The sequence below is a fragment of the Micromys minutus genome, assembly GCF_963924665.1.
Source record: "Micromys minutus genome assembly, chromosome: 17".
Lineage (NCBI taxonomy): Eukaryota > Metazoa > Chordata > Mammalia > Rodentia > Muridae > Micromys > Micromys minutus.
In genome coordinates this window covers 27,551,380-27,570,096 of record NC_137952.1, presented here as the reverse complement: position 1 = coordinate 27,570,096, position 18,717 = coordinate 27,551,380, and the positions used below count along the sequence as shown (strand labels likewise).

Below are 18,717 nucleotides of genomic sequence, written 5' to 3'. Positions count from 1 at the left end.
TAGTAAGACTGTCCCTCAAAACAAAACCAAGCTACTCTTGAATAATATTTTTCCCAGGTGCCTGGCAGATGAGGAGGTGGACCTCTCCTCTAGTGGAGACAACCTCATCTGATACAAGAAGTAAAGACTGATATTCCCTTATCCCTGACTAAACCAGCTGCTTGACCTCAATGATAAGGCCTTCCTTAGAAGCAGAAATGGAGCATGTGAGCAGGTCCTGTATTGTGCCTCACAAGGACACAAAGGGCTTTGTTACTACTCTCTCACATCTAATAATCTTGGAAGCACATTTCAGTGATGGTAACTTACCCGACTCATTTCCCAGTGGGACAGGCTTCGGAGCAAGGCTGGACTAGAGCCTGAGGCTAGATAGAAATAGGCAGTCAGAAGGCATATTTCCTACCTCCCCACCTCTGGGACTAGGAGCCCAGAACATCCCCATGCCTATGTGATCACTTTGATGGCCCAGCCTCCTTATCCTATGGTCTAGATGGGGTATACGTAGCCACACACCAGCTAGTGCCTGTCTGCCTTACACCTAACTGCCACAAACCTAGTTCTTTCTTGGTGCTCTTGCCAAGGATGGGCAGAGCTGGCAGTTCTTCTTCTTCAGTACCCTCATCTTCTCCCTCCTTGTCACTGTCTGAGGAAAGAGCTGGTCCAGAAGTGGGTACCACTGGAGTGTTGTGCCTAAGTCCAAGACAAGAAAGGTCATAGAAAAGAAGACTCACTGGGCAAGAGGCCAACAATGGGCTTGTGCATGAGAAGAAAGACCTTGGGGGTCACAGGAGCATGTTCTACATGAGGAGGCACAGGGAGATCACACACTGTGTGGAGAACAGTGGCCAGAGCCCATCTCTGGCCCACTTACTGTTTGGCTCCAGAAGCCCTTTGGGGAGAGGTTGGTCCTTGCTGCTTGATCCCTCGCTGGCGCTGACGCAACTCAGCCAGGCGCTGCCTCATGCTGATGGTCATCTCAGAGCTCAGACGCCAGACAAATATGCAGCTAGGGTGGAGCCACAGTGCTGGGTGAGGGACAGGGGAGGACTCTGGGGGTAGCAACACCACTTATCCCTACTTCCCATGAATTGGCAAGGCTATCTAAGCCACCCTCCACTGCCAGGTCAGGCCCCACCAAGAAATATCCCTCTTGAGACCTACTTCCCAGAGACACCCTCGAGGAAGTTAGAGGAGAGACGGGGTGGCACAGCGAAGAATCGGTCCCGGGGGAGTTAGCTTCTGCTCACCTGTCCCCTGACACCGAGATGAGATGTTTGCAATCGTTACTAAATTTCATGCCAGTGACAATCTCTGCAAAGAGTAAAATATATGGTCTATGAACTGCTATGAAGGCCTAACCAAATTCCTGCCTACTCCTGCAGTGGGGATGGGCATTGGCTGCAGGGGAGGGAGGGCCAGGTTCTATCCTCACACAGGGATGGTGTGCTCTAAAAGTCTGGGCATGGGGAAAGGGGACGGTACCAAGCACACTGTCCCCTTCTGCTACAGGGCTTTCCACCTTTGCTTCAGTCAGTGGGTCTTCCCAGGGTAGATGGGCAGAGTTGTGGTGTGACAACAGACCAGGGAAGAAAGTACAGTTCCAAACAGGGAAGTGGATGCTACGCTCACCTGAGTGACCAAACATGGTGGCCACACACTCGCCTGTGGAGAAGTCAAAAATGGAGAGGTTCTTATCGGAACAGCTAGTGGCAATGTAGATCCCTGAGGGGTCTGTCTGCACCTGGGGATATAGCAGCAAAGAGTAGGGGGTCACCACCCCTCCTCACTTAGCTCCACCCCCAAGCTACCCAGCAGGCAGTGCTCTGCTAGTCCCACTGAAGTGCTTACCTTAATGAGAGTGCCATCCTCACCCTGTGACCCTTTAAACAGCTTTTTCTGTTTCCCACTGCTGATGTTGAAGATCCTGTGAAGGAAGGCAGAGCACAGTGCTATCATTGTCCTGAGAGCTGGCTCTCACACTGAGGCCTACTCTCCCGAGTGAGTTAGAGTACTTTTTGGCCTCAAAGAGGCTCAAAAGCCTGAACAAAAAGACAGATTTGAGGACCAAGTTGCACGAAGGAATTTGGTCCAAAAGTCTGACAAATGGAGGCCATCAAAATGGCTCGGAGGGTAAAGGCACTTGCTGCCAGGCCTGACAGATTAAGTCTAATCTCCAGGACCCATGTCCTGGTAAGAGAAAAACCACTCCTGAAAGTAGTCCTGACCCCCACATGCTCACTGTGGCAAGTACATATCCTCTCCCCACAATAAACAAAGTAAAAATGAATCTGTAAAGAAGTCTGAGAAGGAAATGCCCACCGAATATTTCGGTCTTGGCAGCCGATGGCCGTGTACTTCCAGCTGGGTTCCACATCCATGTCATAGAGGGTTGTCTTCCGCACCACGTGGTGTGTGCGTGTAAACTGAACTCCTTCTCCAGACTGCAGTAGGAAGTACATGGGCAGACCACGTCCAAATGCATCACCAGCTCACAGGACTCACTTCTCTCTTCACCTCCTGTAACCTGAAGCCCCGCTCCCACCCCTGCTGGGGGACACCCAGTACCCTTACCTTCTGTGCAGTTCGGAAGTAAATGCTCTTGTCTGCGCCACAGCTTATCATCCGCACTTGCCCATCACTGGCTGTGGGGGACCAAGGCCAGGCTGCTTCCATGGTGTGAAGGCAGCTGGTTTCCTGCCTTCCCTTACTTTCCCCAATGGAGCTACACTACACGGTGGACCAACCAAATAAAACAGTGCATCCCACAAAACCCATGTTCCCCCTTCTCAGCCCTCAGTCTGGCCCAGCTTCCCCTAGACTAAAAGTTTATATTGCACCTGTCTTCCTACCTAGTCTCCTGACTCCTGGGTACCTCCCAGTCCTTCCCAGCAGGCTCTTCTCACACACATATAGTAGAGGGATGTATAGCTTCAAGTGCCCTGTCCCCACCTGCAAACTTGACAGCAGTGATGGAGGATGAATGCTCGTCCAGTGTCTGCTGTAGACTATATTCCCGTCCAGCATCCAGCACGTGAATCAGACGGTCCCGGCTTGCTGATGCTAGCAGTTTCAAACCTGGAGTTGGAAAAACCTTATCAGCTCACATGAAGCTGGCCCTTAACAATGCCCGGTAAAGAGCCCCAAGTGGACGGAGCCTCATACCCCTAAAACTACATGAACCACAGAACAGCGACAGAGCTCTTAAAAATCCTGCAAAGACCAAATGATTGGAATGAATACAGGACCCAAGACTATCAGAAGCCAAGGCAGGTATAAGGTGGTATCAACAGGACAGGAGAGACTATGCCAGAGCTAGACCCAGCTGGGGCATGGGCTAGACCTTACCTGTGTCTGGCTTAGAGTACTCCAGGCACAAGATCTCAGAGTCGTGAGCCTCTACTTTCAGCATCTCACTCAGGGACTGTAGTTCATGTACCCTACAAATAAGAGAAGCCATTGCTCGGCTGTGAGAGGAAAGACCTCATTTTCTTACATCTTCTCCCTACCTTGAAACACATATTTTTAAGCTTAAAGAAAAACTTCAAACACTACACTACAGGTGTTCTATATTCCCTTTTCCAAGTTCTCAACTAACATGCAAAACAACAGCACATTCTCAGAGCCAGGGCATTTACATTCTATTAGCATGCCGTCATTTTTTCTGTATGTCCTTACTTGATCCAGGATCTTAAAAGAGTGCAAATGTTTGTTTGTTTGTTTGTTTTGTTTTTAAGGTATTGGGTCAGTTAACAGAGACTGGTGTCAACAGCACGGAGCAGCTCATGAAATCTTTTGAGCATATAGAGAAGTCTGGGGATTACTATGATACAGTTGTGGACGATGTGACCCTAGGACAGGTGGTGACTAGAGCAATTCTGACAATAGAACATATTTTATCCATTCCTGTGCTAAGAGAGGGAGAGAAGATGTGGTTGTTAGTGAGGAGTGCAGAGGGAAGCCACTCAGCAAACTGTTACTGTCACCTCTTACTTTGCTAAGCAAGAAACCGAACTGTTATGAGATCACCCTTCAATGTCTACCACAAAAGAGTTTGACTATACAGTATCTGAAGAAAATTACATGTGTCGGAGATTCCTAAAGTAAAACCACCATCAAGAGGCTGATGCCACAAGGCTTTCCTATTTAGAGTTCACTTTTGTTGCTGCAGCCCAGAGAGCTCCCTACCGACAGGCTGAAGCAGTGCTGTGTGCCCGTGGGGTGACGGGAGGACGCCCGAGGCTGCCGGAGCACACATCATCAGAAGGGGGTGGAGTTAACCAAAGGAATACATATTCAACTTGAATCTTTTCTTGCACTGCATTTTTCTAAAGTTTGTCTTCATTTCTTGGTAGTCGAGAGTATGGGTAGTAAACAGTTACAGCTGCTCTATGCTGCTCATTTTAAATATATGGGGTACATACTGAATAAGGGTGTTTCTCACCATAATATTATTTTTGTCTCATATGTCTAAATAGACTTAAGGTGCACCATTTCTCACATTACAGGGAGTTGGACACGTTTGTTATTATGACCACCAGATACATATTGGCACATTGTTGATTCTAACCCTGCACACAACTCAGACGGCCTTTTTAAAACAACAAAAGAAAACTGGGACAAGGAACAACAACTTAAACAACTATTTTACTAAGTGTATGGTTCTGTGCAGATACTGTACCACCTGTCTCATCTGTCAAATGTTAGAACTATCCAAGGGCAGATACAGAGATCCAGGTTCTTTTCATCAGTGAGTAAGCAGCTCCCGGTGGCTTCTACCCTGGTTTCTGTATCATCGACATCTGAAGCCTCTGGGTCCCAGGACTGTGCGGCACTGCCTTTGGTACAGCTTTAAATGATGGCAGCTTTTCCATTCAGTGTCATTATGATGCTACTACTGTCCTGATCACTGTTCTATCTTATTTATTTTAATGATGTTTAAAAACAGAATCAGATTATTGATTAATAATGGTTCTAATCTTCTGCATTCCATGTTATTACATTAAACTTGTTTATATGAAAAAAGTGCAAACAGCATTTAATTACCACTCCCCTTTAGTTTTCTGTAGTCTGTAATAGTTTTTCCATCCTTACCTCCTGTGACCTTGACATTTTTGAAGAACACTGACAGTTACTCTATTGTATGTACCTCACTTGAGCCTCTCATGAGTAAACTGAGAATTATATGCATTTTTTTTTGCAAGAATGCCACAGAAACAATATAATGTCCTCCTTAGAACCCTGTATCTTGGGACTCCTCAAGCCAATGCGTGGCTGAAAGCTCTGTTCCTCGTCTGAAACGGCCTTTTCTGAGCTCGCCACTGTAAGCTCATTCTTCTCATTTTACAGAATAAATATTTTGTTTCTAAGGTTTTGTGGGGAAACAAACCCTCCTAAAGCACGGCCCTTGAGGACCTAACTACCACAGCCACCATGAGAGGCAGTGAGTACCTAGCCCAGAACTTGGTATTACCTAAGTGTCCCCATGCGGTCTCCCGAAGCTAGGTGCTGTCCATTGGGGCTGATACAGACAGAGCGGATGCCTACTCGGGGATCCATCAGGGACCCATCAGCTTTGTCTCCTCCAGGCAGCTCAGTGTCCAACAAAGCCTGAGTGTTCCCATCCACATAGATGATCTTAATGAGATCCTGGTGGGAAAGGTAAAAGAGACTTAGGCTCTTTTCAGGCTCAGGCAGTCCCAGCAGGATGGCTGCAAGCACAGAGGGATGCTGGGTAAAATCAACTCTCAGATCATAGAGTCCAGCCAAATAAAAGCTGAATGATCAAGATTAGGAGAGCCAGTTCCTGAATAAGGTCAAAATCTTTACACTTGGGGCACTAAGTATGAAATGGGAGGCTCACATTGCTGAGGATGTTACGGTGCAGGGTAGAGCCATGTACCCCAGAGCTCTCTGTGTTCCACAGGCGGATGGTGTTGTCTGAGGAGCAAGTAATAAAGGAACTGGGGGGAAGACAGGCCTGATTACTGTCCTTGATCTCAGGGTAGACCTGAAGGGACAGAGAGAAAGAATTAGACTTCCATTTTGGGGGCATTTTTGTCTACTCAGGAAGATGGAAAGGGGAATAAAATCCCAGGCAGAATGCTAAAAGACTTAGCCATTCGCCTGACATTTAGTAAGGAAACAAGATATTACGTTATATTGTGTTATATACGCACACAGTAAGAAAAAGCCCATGATCCCAGCTCGTCCTGTGTGCCATAATTTCTCAATTATATTATTTCATTTCAGTGTTAGAACAATTGAGGAAATTTTGTACATCATTTTACAGTGAAGGAATCTAAGACTTAGTTGGGTTTAGTAACTTCTCCAAGATCCCTGAGCTCAGGATAAGGCAAAACTCAGGCTAGGCAGGGGCACAAAAGAAGAAGGCTGAGATGCATGGGCACTAACATTCACATTCAAGCTCCAGAGTCTATGACAGGGAAGCCATGGAAACAGGGAGGCAGAACCTAGGGTTAGAGTTGTACGTGTTCTCTACTTTCTACTCTCACAATGGTATTCCAGCAAGCCCGTCCCACATACCTCCACACTCCAGACACAGGAAGAATGGTACAGAGCTGAGTACACCTTCCCCACCTTCTTGGGGTCCCTCACATCCCAAACATAGATGCTGTGGTCGTTGTATACACAAGATAGCCACTGATTAGTTGGATCAAAGGTCAAGGCAATGGTGTCTGGGTACCTTGCATTGGCCCCTCCAGAAAAGAGGCGACTGTGGGAGAGAGGATATAAAAGTTACCACAAAGGAAGGAATGGGGCACAGGACACTGTCTCCAGACCTACAGATCTGGAAGTAGAACTGAGAATTCAAAAGCAGTCCCTAAAGATACCCTCCAGGAGCTCACCCAACACCAGCTGCTGGGCAGAGTGTTTTCCAGAGGAACGCTAACAAGTACACACACCACCAATGCCTGACAAGGCAATTCTGTGGTTTCAATGGAGCGCAACAAAATCTAGATGGTTCTATGAGTATTTCTGCACAGAGTTCAAAATAAGACTATCATACAAACTACAAAAATATAGTTCAGTGATAGAGCACTTATCTAATAAGCAAGGCCCTGGGTACTATCTCCAGCACCTCAAAAACTCGTCTTCCTCCCCTCCTTCCTCCTCCTTTTCCTCTTCCTCATCTTCTACTAAGGTCACTTGACAAACCATAAAAATGACCACACATCACCCTTTCCCTTCTAGCATGATTGGTGACTGTGTCTTTCTGTGTCTTTACCATAGCACACTTTATCTTTCTCGTGCTTACAGATTATCAAGATGTCCAATCGTAAAATTAAACCCATTTCCTTACATCAACCAACCAGAAGACTTCAATCCCTAGTGTCATTCTTATAACCACCTAAGATGTGCCCAGGATTTATTACAGCTCTTCCAACACTCACTCACTGAGACATTCCATGGTTCTCTGTGCTATTTAATCTCCTTCATTCTGACAAGTACCAAGAAACCCTGGTTTCTCTGTCAATGAAGGTGATCTTTAAGCATTGCATACTCTTCATTCTGTTCCCTGAGGTACTGACTGAGCTCTGAATGGGACAGAGGGCCCCACATAGCTCACCTGGCCTCAGTGATGCTGGCGATGTCTGTTCCCAGGGCATGGGGTCTGGGTAGGGTACTGAGGAAATGCAGGTTGGAAGGATTGAAAAGGCGCACAGTACCATCAGCACAGCCACAGAAAATGTATTCTTGGCTTACAGAGATGCAGTGAGCCACAGTGGTCTGTGGGCAGAGGAGCTCAGGTTAACAAGGGCCACCTTCCTATTTAGCTTGGTTTAACCCTTCCCCAGCCCTCAGCAGCACTCACTTACAAAAGGAGAGCCAGGCCAAGGTCAGGGCAACCCCTCAGTTGTCTAGAAATGCCCTCCCTCTGGCAGCATAAGGTCAGAGGGCCTATAGCCCTGCATATTTGGGAGGTGGGGTAAAAATCAGGGGACCATTCTAGACACCAGAAGGACCAAGATTTGAAGGTAGAAAAACCCCAACAAGAAGAAAGCAACAGCTTGAGAAAGAAAAGGCCTAGAAGCACTTACTGTGAAGCTGTCTGTGTTCTGAGCAGAAGAGGAAAGCAGGGAAGAGAGGTGAGAAAGAGCAAGAGGAGGAGGTTATGCAGATCACCGGGACTGCCCTGTGCCTTCTCCTGCATCCCCTTCAGCATGCACAAAAGCCCAGTGTGGGTCTACAACCCCAAGGCCAGTCTCCCTGATTTGAGACAAGGATGATCCTGTTTTGGAGCCAGAGCTACTTACTCTTAGTTCCACCCATTTGTCCAGAAGCCTGCGATCGCTGAACTCGCACAGTAGCCCCGACGATGTGATACAGAAAGTGCTGTCAGCCTTTTTTCCTCTGCCACAGGCCACATCAGTGAACAGGTTGTTCCGTAGCTCCCCCAGCAGCCCTGAGCGGCCCAGCAGGGGCACAGTGGCATTAACCTGTGGAGACACACAACTACAACCATCTAGCCTTGGAAATGAGAGAGAAATGTTCAGAGAGAAGGCAAGCATAAACTCCTGCGTTCTCTGAGACTCCTCAGCCCAGGCAGATCAGGTCCAAGCAGAACCTGTGACTGTTAAGCAAGCCAAAGGCAACTAGCTGGATTACTTTTCAGGGTAGGTCACCTCAGCCCTCACCTTTGAGGTCTTGCTGTCATCCAGGTACCAGAATTTGATGTGCCGGTTGCCTGCAGTGACAAAGTAGCTGCAGTCTTCAGAAAAGGACACCGCTGTTACCCGACTGGACACTTTGTTGGAGGCCACTACAATGTTTTTCTGGAGGGAAAGTCAAAGGCAGAATCAAAGCTCTGCTGTTGGGGATAAGAAGGTCTGAGAATGAACAAGAGCTAGCAATAGTTTCTACTTCAAATAATAAATAAATAAATAAACAAACAAAACAGAAAGAAAGGAAGGAAGGAAGAAAGGAAGGAAGGAAGAAAAGAAGGAAGGAAGGAAGGAAGGAAGGAAGAAGGGAAGGAAGGAAGAAAAAAAGAAAGGCCAAAATTATTCCTTTCTGATATTTACTGGTCAGAAAACAAAATAACAAAAACAACAAAAGCCCAACCTCTTTTCTAAAGGAATTCAAAGGTTTAATTCCTGAGATGTGCAAGGAAACCTTCTAGCAACACCCTTGCTACCCAATTACTATTTTGTACTTCAAATACTGTTCAAGGATGAGCTAGAGATAGTGAAGTAAATGAGGTTTCTCATGTCATTTCCCACCTCCCCACCGACATGGGAACCCTCACGAGGACATAAGGCTGTCACCCAGCCCACTCACCTTCCAGGACCACACGTTGACAATCATGTCATGCTGGTATCCCACAGACACAATGTACTTGGCACTCGGGGAAAAAGCCACACAAGCCACACCATACTTATGCTCTTGGAGCTCTGCCACCTGGCTACGTTCAGCCACATCCCAAACCCGCACGGCAGGCATGTGCCCACTCTACAGGGAGGCAAAACTGTGAGTGAGAACTGTGGAAGGTGTCTCTCCCCTCCCCAGCTTTAAACAGTTTTTCCAACGGTCCTTCTTCAACAGGAGAGAGCAAGATACAGACGTTGAAAATGTATCTGAGGACACCAGTGTCAGCAGAGACTAGTCCTTGCCTCTGTATCTGGGCAAAGCTCCTTGAATGATTCTAGTAAGCAGCAGAGTCTATTCTAGTAACTAGCATCAACAGACATCTATCTAGGGCTGTGTCCTGATATGCCCAGTAGGGGGCATCTGAAGATAGGAATATTTTAGGATGGTGGTTTTTTTTTTTTTTTTCAAAATGTGTTCTTAACTACCCAACATCCTTAGAAGCTCTGGGGAAAAGGAGGCAAGAGATGACTTCAGCGTGTAAAGCATTTGACACAACCCTCATGACCTGACTGACATCTCCATGTTCCCTCCCTCACATAAATAAATGAAGTAATTTTTTTTTTTTTTTTTTGTTCTGGTTTTACTTTTAAAAGAAGAGCTACCTGGGGAACCCCAGGTTATAGAATCAAACAACTCTGGGGTAGGAGTTCAGCTGTGAGCACTGAAAAGCCCGCCCAGGGAGGCTGATCACACTAAAGCTGAATAACAGCTATTTGGACACAGCAGGAACCAGGATACCAATTCATGAAGCCAAAGTGACAGCACCCTAGCTGGACACAGGACTGTGACTTATGGGCAACCCTGTCCACAATATCGCCACCCTGTTCTTCACTTACCTCTCCAGTGACCAAGTACTTGCCATCAGGGGAAAAGGCAAGGGCAGTAATGGTTTTCCTACAAGAGACAGGGCAGGTTTGGTTGGATCTAGTAGACTGTGCCCCCTTCCCCAATTTCCCTTCTTCCATCCTTCCTGCATATTTTCCAAAGGTAAGACCAACAAACTCAAGAGTATAAGTGCACTTCCCTATCTGGCCTATGGCCAAACCAGGTCCCAAACCCCCAGGCCCCTGGCCACAGTCACCTCATAACCCCTTGAGGCCAGGCCCACACACCTGGAACTGTTGAGGATGTGGTGCTGTTTGTGCTTCCGGGGATTGAAGAGGACAACCACACACCTGAGGAGATGAGTGACATGTTAGGCTGAGCTTCTAACCATAGCTTCCTCAAGAGTCCATTGAGACTTCTGGTCACCCAGCAGAGGGAACAGGTCAGTCTAGCTTGTAGCTTCAAAGCAAAAGGGCCTATTCACAAAGACCCTGATTGTCAGACCCATCTCTGATCATACCCCCAAAGGACAACAAAGACAGAGGCCTTCCCACCACCTTTGAACATATCCCAAGAGATGAACACAAGATGGAAGAATTCATGTGATTTGATCAGCTCAGGCCTCAGCTTGCAACCGGTTCTTAGGCTTGGAGCCAAAAGTTAATCATTGTTATAGATGGTATGCTCCACCTACTGAATAAGAAAAAACATGCAGGCTATGAGAGGGGCTGGAACTGTTTAGAGGCTAATCAGCTGGAGGTGGAAGGAGAAGGGATGGCTTGAAAGGACCTTGGGAATGACCTGAGAAGGCTACAGAGCTTCCAACTGAGCCAAGGGATCCCTAGCTTCAGGGTCTAAGCAGGGTTTTCTGACCACTAGAACAAGACAAATAAAGGTTTGCCCCAGTTCACAAAAAAGGGTTGAGACAACTGTTCCTCAAAAGGGACAAGGCTTCCAGATAGGACTGAATCCAGACAGACTGTCTAGAGCATCTCTAGATGGGAGGGAATCAGCAGCAATAAGCTCTCTAGCTTACTGTCTCAAGGGCCAGACAGTGTTCTCAGCAGGCTCCTTGGTTATGAGCAGGTGCTAAGCCTGTTGTCCAGCTGTCTAACCTCAGCATTGGAACAGCAGACAAGAGCAACCCTGAGGCTACCATACCGTAGAGTAGAAGAAAGAGCACAGACTGCAGTGGAAAACTATGCAGAGGAGCACATTGACCATAAGTACTTAGCATCTCAGGCTCAGTAAACTAATCTAAAACACAGAGCCCACATATTCTCTGGAGATGCATGGCCTTTGATGGGACCAAACACATCCAAAACTTCCAGCTGGACCAACTGACTAAAGTATTGGGTCTCATCACTAATTTCCCTGCCAGCTGTTCCTCAATGGTTTTCTTATCTTACCCCCGTCCCCACTCTTTCCCAATTCATTTGCCCTATTCCTTTTTCTTTTCACTTCTTACCTCAAAGTTCTAATCTCCCAAGTCTCCCTTTAAAATGCCATGGTCAAGAGGATCTTAAATATGACAAAAAGCCATGTTTAAGGGCACACCTGACATGCCAGCATTTAACAGGCTGAAGAATCAAGTTTTAATTCTTCAAATGTGCAATGTACAGTATATTGAGTTCAAAGCTAGACTGGGCTACTAAGTAAAACCTTGCCCTGAAAACATGAAACATGACAAAACCAAGGGCTCTGGAAACTTTGTATCCTATCACTTCTGAACAGATATATAAAAAAAGTATACATCAGTTATAATTCAAAGGCTATTCACTATGTGCAGAATGATATCCTCTAGGGCTGTCATCATCTACTTAGAACCTGCAGAGTTTTCTGTGGCTGCTGTTTTCTGAACTCTCCTCTAATTGGTGCTGATCTGTGAAGAACCCTCGATAGGCTCAGCTCTAGCAAAGGCGGTGGCTAGTCTGACAAGTTATGGGCCACTAGCTTTCTGACTAGAAATGGATGGACAAGGGCTTCCACTCTCTGTAACAGACTTCCTCTAACTGCAGTGGTGACACAATGACCAGCTACGGTCCAAATGCAGAACAATTGATGTTGAGGTCCCTGCCTGTGAGTGAGTGTTCCCTGAAGCCTGTCACCCTAAAGCAGCATGGCGGCCTTTAACCTGGTGTGATAGCATATAAGTATAACCCAGAACTTGGGAAGTGGAGGCAGGAGGATCAGTTCAGTCATCTTCAGCTACATAGTGGATTTGAGATCAGCCTGAACTGTATACGATCCTGTTAAAAACAAAACAACAAAACTTTTCGAGTCTTCATGGAATACAATTTCTTCTGTTTCTTCCCTCTCCTAAGTTCCAGTTCACACAACATTGTGTCTCTGTGTGTGTATATGTGTGTGTGTGTGCACTGTATGTGTGAGTGTATGTGTATATCTGTGTGTTTGTGTGTGTATATACACAATTCGAGCAGAAAGATGAGTGGCTACAGGTAGATGAGCAAACCCTACTCCACCTCCTTTTCCTCCTCTTGTCTCATAATAATATAGGACATTTTCTGGCATGGCAGGGATGAAAATACACAGAGTAAGGCCTTTAAGCTTTTTACCCAGATTTCTTCAGACTGGAAACTAGCCCTTCAGAGAGGAAAAGCACATGTGTATTTCTCTATGGAAGAGCTGTGCCCATGTCTCTCCAAGTAAACAAGAGGACCTACTCTCAAATAGCCTCGAAGAGCCTTTGGCCTTCTTTTTGGTCTTCTTAGTGAACCTACAGCAGGCAATAGTCAGCTAGGGAGAGGAGGGTGGAACACAGTTGGCTTCAGTCATTGGCCCTTCACTTCCAATGTCCTTGCCCAGTAGTGTGAGCCCTTGCAGCAACATTCACTGAAATCATCAACATAAAGACTGCTGGGTTGGGCTGGCCCAACAGGCTGACTCTTGTAACTTGAAACTTGAGGGCACAGAGAGATTGCTCATCTTTACAGAGAGAGGATAAGGCCTCAGTCCCTTAGGGCCCTAGTTTAGGAGAGTCATGCTGGGAAACACCAGTGCCAGGAAGGGCCAAGCCCTTGGCATTCCCTACACAGGCCCAGGCTTGCTTCATTCTCACAGGAGCCATCTCCTAACACTCTCCATCCTCCAGAGTCAAGGCCAAAGGAAAACCAGGACAAGCCATGAGGAGAACAGCACAGACATAAGCAGGCCCAGGAGCTTCAACCAGAAACAATGTGTCTTCAAACTCCTTTCAGACTAAGGCCACAGGGAGGCATAGTGAAAGTCCTTCCATGATTCAATGCCAGCCTCTAGCCCTTTACCAACTGTCACTTCTCACATTCTTTACTGCACTTCCCATCATCGCTGACTCCTTCTCCAAAGCATGTAGCAACTTATCATCTTCTACAGAATACACTCTGCAGAGTGCCTAGCACTACATTTCTAACTCAGCAGAGATGCCATTTGTGTGTTGCTTACAGTTTCAGAGAGTTAGTCCGTCATCATCACGGCAGGGAGCACGGCACTGGGAAAGTAGTTGAGAGCTACATCCCGATTCACAGGTAGAGAGACTGGGCCTCAAAGCCCACCTGAAATGACATAGCTCCTCCAACAAGGCCACACCTCCTAAACAGTTCCACTTCCTGGTGACTAAGCATTCAAATACATGAGGTTATGGAAGCCGTTCTTATTCAAAGCACCACAGTAGCTAATAAAGCAAATTGGGATAAGGGGTTGTTATGATGAAACTTAAATGGCTCATAAGGTCTTTGGAGCTGGTCTGCCTAAGGAGTGTGGGACAGTATTCAGAGCTGTAGGCTAGAGGAGCACTGACTTACTGTAAGCAGAGCTTATTAGACCAGTAGGAGTTTGTAAGATCAAAACACTTAGAGAACTATGGCAGTCATGGCCTGGCTCATGAGGTTTCTAGTGGAGTGAGGGCTGTCTCAGAAACTGGGCTACACTATTTGTGCTACATTTTGGCAAAGAATCTAGTTTTATTTTGCTCAAATCCTACAACCTGAATGCATCTGAATTCAAAAGTAATGGGCTAGTTTGTCTTGCAGAAGAATTTCAAGACATGTTTCAAGCTCTGATCTAGCTCTGTAGTGAGAGAGAAAAGCAAGTAAGGCAGAAAGGTGTGGAAAATGCATAGTTTGTCAAAAAAAAAAAAAAAAGCGGCACTTGGGAGAGTGAGTTGTGGATGCAGAGAAAGCAGCTAAGATGGTTACAGAATGTCCTGCATTCTGCTAGTGCATGGAACGCTAGCAAAGAAACCTGAGGGGAAGACCTCACCCACTAAAGGACTGGTAACAGTGCAAATAATGGCCAGCCAGGAAAACATCTTCCCAGGATGACCCTCAAAGGCACACAGAGGATGCTGCAGCTATGGTGGGAGGCCTGGGCAAGCTACATCTCACACTAGTAGAAGAACCTGGCAGCATGGTTCCTCTGGTCTTGGGTTTGCAGGCATGAACAAAAGATGCAAAGGTGAGTGGGTTATGAGGCTATCACCAGGATTCCAGAAAGCCACTAAGGCAAGCAATGTGTGGCAGTGCTAGGATCCTGAAAAGGGACCACTGGGTGATGCTGGGAAAATGAAGTCCAAATTCCAACAGACAGCTTAGGATATTAGAGATGGCAAGGTTAAGTGATATTCATCAAGAAAGGCAGCAAACATGGAGTAAAGGTGGTGGAACAGCGTCTACGTACACTGTAGGCAGCAGAGCTTAGGAGAAGCTGCTCAAGTGACTCCATCAGGAGGCCCACATGCCGAGGCCCTACAGTATTCAGTGTTGCACTCCTGAGCTTTGGTCTTGCTGTGAGATCTATACTTTCTCTGCTCCCATTCTTCCCTTTTGCAACAGGAATAGTTGTTCTGCACCCTTTTATATTGGAAGTATAAAATTTGTTTTATTTTAAAGGAGCTCATAGTTAAGAGATTGCCTTGAGTCTAGCAATGACCTTTGGATTTCTGAAGAGTATTAAGACTGCTAAAGACGATGGATGTTTGGAGATAGACTAAACATATTTTTGAAGTCTGAGATGAAAAATGAGATTTGAGGTGTCATGGTATAATGTTGTTACTTAAATGATATGTTTGAGTGATAAGAGGTAGAGTTGTGATGGTTTATCTTATCAACTTGACAGGTTAGTAATCATCAAGGTGGGCTGGAGAGATGGCTCAGTGGTTAAGTGCATTGACTGCTCTTCCAGAGGTACTGAGTTCAATTCCCAGCAACCACATGGTGGCTCACATTCATCTGTAATGGAACCCGATGCCCTCTTCTGGTGTGTCTGAAGACAGCTACAGTGTACTTATAATAAATAAACAAACAAACAAATAAATAATTTTTAAAAAAAGAATCACTATGGTAACAGGCAATGAATGCCCCTTAGAGAGACTATGGGGATGTGTAATTAAAGAGAGGAAGCCTATCCTGGATGTAAATGGTACCATCTTATGGGCTTGAGCCCCAAACTAAAGGAGAAAATGAGACACTGCCAGCATTCATCTCTCTGTATAACTACAGACACAATGTGTTCTGCCACCTTATGACTGTCAGTGTAGCCTCCTCTTTTTTGCTGTACTCTCAAATATGAACCAAAACAAACCCTGACATTGCTTTGCCGGGTACATTATTTTAACAATAACGAAAGTACTGATACAGTTACTTGACAATCTTCTGGAAGGGGAACAGGGAAAAGGCTATCAGGAGGTTAGTTTTTGTGACAGGAAGCTCCTGTGTATAGCACCCCACACAACATTTTCTACAAACCAATGAGTTCTAGTGTCATCCAGAGGCTGAATTATAAACTTTGCTGCCATTTTGTTTCCAAAACAGGAATCTTATAGCTTTAATTATTCCAAGAGAGAAAGAGGCTAATGTGTTATCTGGAGAGTCCATTGTTGTTGTCCTCTTGAGATACCTACAATTCAATGCCTTCCAAATAACAAAGCTCTTGGGTCAGGCCATGTGACCCAGTAATGTCTGCTTATGGGACATTTACAACCCCTTCCTCAAAAACATGGGAAAACATGTTTTTGAAACTGAAAAAGGCTAAACATTAACTCCACAGCGAGCAGGACCAGTGGACAGCGCTGTCTCCAAGCACTCCTCAGACATTTCTTTCCCCAACAAGAGGCAAACCCTTGTAAGCAGCAAGATTTAAAGACCAGACCATTACAATGTTTTTGGAGCTCCCAGCTTCTCACTCATTCTAGATTAGCCAGTAGCTGACTGGTTCATCTAATGAGATACCTGCTCTCTTCCTTAGAGGCTCTGCACTTGCCACGTCCTCCCTGTGGAACACGCTGGCATCAAATCTCACACACTGCTCCCTGTGTCATGCTAATATCGGTTCAGATGCTCCCCACTGAGCCCTAATACCACACCATTAATTCTTTTCATTTTATATTTTAATTTTATAGTGTGATTATTAGCCTGGATGTATGCGTATGCATCACACGCCTACCTGGAACTTGCAGGGGCCAGAAGAGGGCACTAGATTCCCTGGAACTAAAAGTATAGACACTTGTGAGCCACTGTGCCGGTGCTAGGAACAAAACCCAGGTTCTCTGCAAGAGCAGCAAGTGCTGTTAACCACTGAGCATCTCTCAGCCCTCGCCCCCCCCAAGCATCCTCTTTAGCTCCCAGTTACTTATGTTCTGTCTCTTCCATCACCTTAACAGTTCAGAGTACCTACATTCTCTGACCCACCCTTGCTCACTAATTTGTTTGCATGCTTATTGTCTGCTCACCCTTCGTGCTCCTAAACTCCACAATATCAGTCACCCGTCTGTCTTCCGTTTACACTATATCCCTGGTGTGACCTTTCTCCCCTGTTTACACTATATCTCTGGTGTCTAAGCAGAGCAGGTTGTTTAATAAACTGCTGACCAAATGAACAAATAAGTCAGTTAGCAAACTGTTTTATGGGAAGAACTAAGAGCCCTGACTTGAAGTTAGGAATCTACAACAAAGGCAAGACAAGGGATGTTGGTGATTACATGTCCCTGTATATGATTCCATCAGGTAACAAGTTCAAAGATCTGCTTCTCAGGCCCACCAAGTCTCTCCACAGACAAACATCATATGCAGCTCAGTGTCTTAGAGAGTAAGGGTGAGAATGGTCCTTCAATGCAGCTTTACAGTTTAGAAGAAAGTTCTGTGGCTTCCCACCTGTCCGTTTGATAGTGCTGGGATCTCAGCATCAATTCCAATACGGGCAGCTCAGGAAAGGAGTTTCCCTCTTTTCTCCACTGAAAGGCACTTCCTCTTATTGCTATAAAGGCCCAGTCTCTTCGCACTTCCTACCCCAGTGGTTAAAAAGCAGCTCTGTTCAGAGCTCTCACCAAGTTATGCTGGCAGTGCTTGCAGGGTCAAGGTGTGGGAAGGCAAGGCCAACTAGCCCAAGGAGACAAAGGGACTATGAAGTCAGCTAGAGGGGGAAAGACCAGCTCAACTAAAAGGATTCAACCAAACTAGGTCCCTCAAAGAGAGTGCATGAGGACTGCATTGGCATCCTGAGGTAGGAGGTGTGATGGGTAATACTGTCAATTGGACAAGATATAATCATAATCTATAATCTACAGGAAACAAGATCTATAATTGTGTAGGAGACAAAACTCTATGGATGTCTGTGAAGGAGTTTCTACACTGGGTTAGTTGACATTGTAAGACATGCCCTAATTGTGGGCAGTACCATTCTGTTGGCTGGCGGCCAATAAATTATGCCCTTGCTGCCATGCTTTGAGAAAGAAGGGGGGTGTCTTGGCTCATAGCTCAAGGGTATATCCTTAAGTTGTTCTTGTGATGTATTTTGTCACAGCAAGGAGAAAGTAACTACTACAGGAAGCTTCAAGTAAGACAGGTGAGAGGTGGGCTTCCTGTGGGACAATAATAGCCAAGGAAAAGCTCTGGAGAAGAGAAACAAGATCCACTAAAACTTGGGTCTTGGCCCAGAGATCATGTTCATTCTGCCTGACTGACACACGACCCCCCTTCACTGTGCTGTTTCATTTCCTTTTAGAAAATTTTGTTTTGGTTTGATAGCGCTAGTAGGCCTCTGGGAGGATTCTGAGTTTTGTTTCTCTTCTTGTTTCTAGGATACCTGAGCTGGCTTCTACAGCAAGAGCAGCAGGAACAAATGTGGGGGCTGAGTGAGGGTGGTGCTAGGCAAAGGAGGGAGGAGAAAAGGCTGCTTGGGCTCACACAGGCTTTAGTGGACCCCATGTATCCTAGGAGTACAACAGAGAGCAGCCATTTGCAAAGAGAGAAACCAAAATCCTAAGAAAGCCACAGCTCAGCAAGCAGCTTGGGAGCATTGAGCAGGGTTAACCAAAGTGCAGAGTACTCAGGAAATCTCCTAGGAGACCCTATATCACAAGGATGATTCGCAGACAGCACACTGAGCTGCAAACACCTGAAAAGATAAGCACATACTCAAGGCCTCTAGGCCTGGCACAGAAGTATATGGAAGGAGTGAATGGGTCAGAGTTTTACTCTTCCCAAGGCCTTAACACAGGGCTCAGCACAC

The 18,717-nt window shown here is 46.1% G+C and overlaps 1 protein-coding gene across 1 annotated transcript in view; it reads right to left on the bottom strand.

The window, feature by feature from the left end:
- Positions 1-18,717, bottom strand: part of MAPKBP1 (mitogen-activated protein kinase binding protein 1) — a 51,738-nt gene that overhangs the window by 6,969 nt on the left and 26,052 nt on the right. Inside the window, exons 3-21 of the mRNA XM_080931380.1 lie at positions 10,503-10,565; positions 10,227-10,284; positions 9,301-9,471; positions 8,658-8,795; positions 8,277-8,459; positions 7,589-7,749; positions 6,544-6,733; positions 5,861-6,007; positions 5,471-5,646; positions 3,346-3,437; positions 2,950-3,075; positions 2,572-2,642; positions 2,320-2,441; positions 1,849-1,924; positions 1,630-1,741; positions 1,248-1,311; positions 872-1,006; positions 554-690; positions 310-365 (exon numbers count right to left, since the gene is read on the bottom strand). Of these exons, the coding sequence (XP_080787506.1) occupies positions 310-365; positions 554-690; positions 872-1,006; positions 1,248-1,311; positions 1,630-1,741; positions 1,849-1,924; positions 2,320-2,441; positions 2,572-2,642; positions 2,950-3,075; positions 3,346-3,437; positions 5,471-5,646; positions 5,861-6,007; positions 6,544-6,733; positions 7,589-7,749; positions 8,277-8,459; positions 8,658-8,795; positions 9,301-9,471; positions 10,227-10,284; positions 10,503-10,565 (2,278 nt within the window). The remainder of the gene's footprint in view (positions 1-309; positions 366-553; positions 691-871; positions 1,007-1,247; positions 1,312-1,629; positions 1,742-1,848; positions 1,925-2,319; positions 2,442-2,571; positions 2,643-2,949; positions 3,076-3,345; positions 3,438-5,470; positions 5,647-5,860; positions 6,008-6,543; positions 6,734-7,588; positions 7,750-8,276; positions 8,460-8,657; positions 8,796-9,300; positions 9,472-10,226; positions 10,285-10,502; positions 10,566-18,717) is intronic.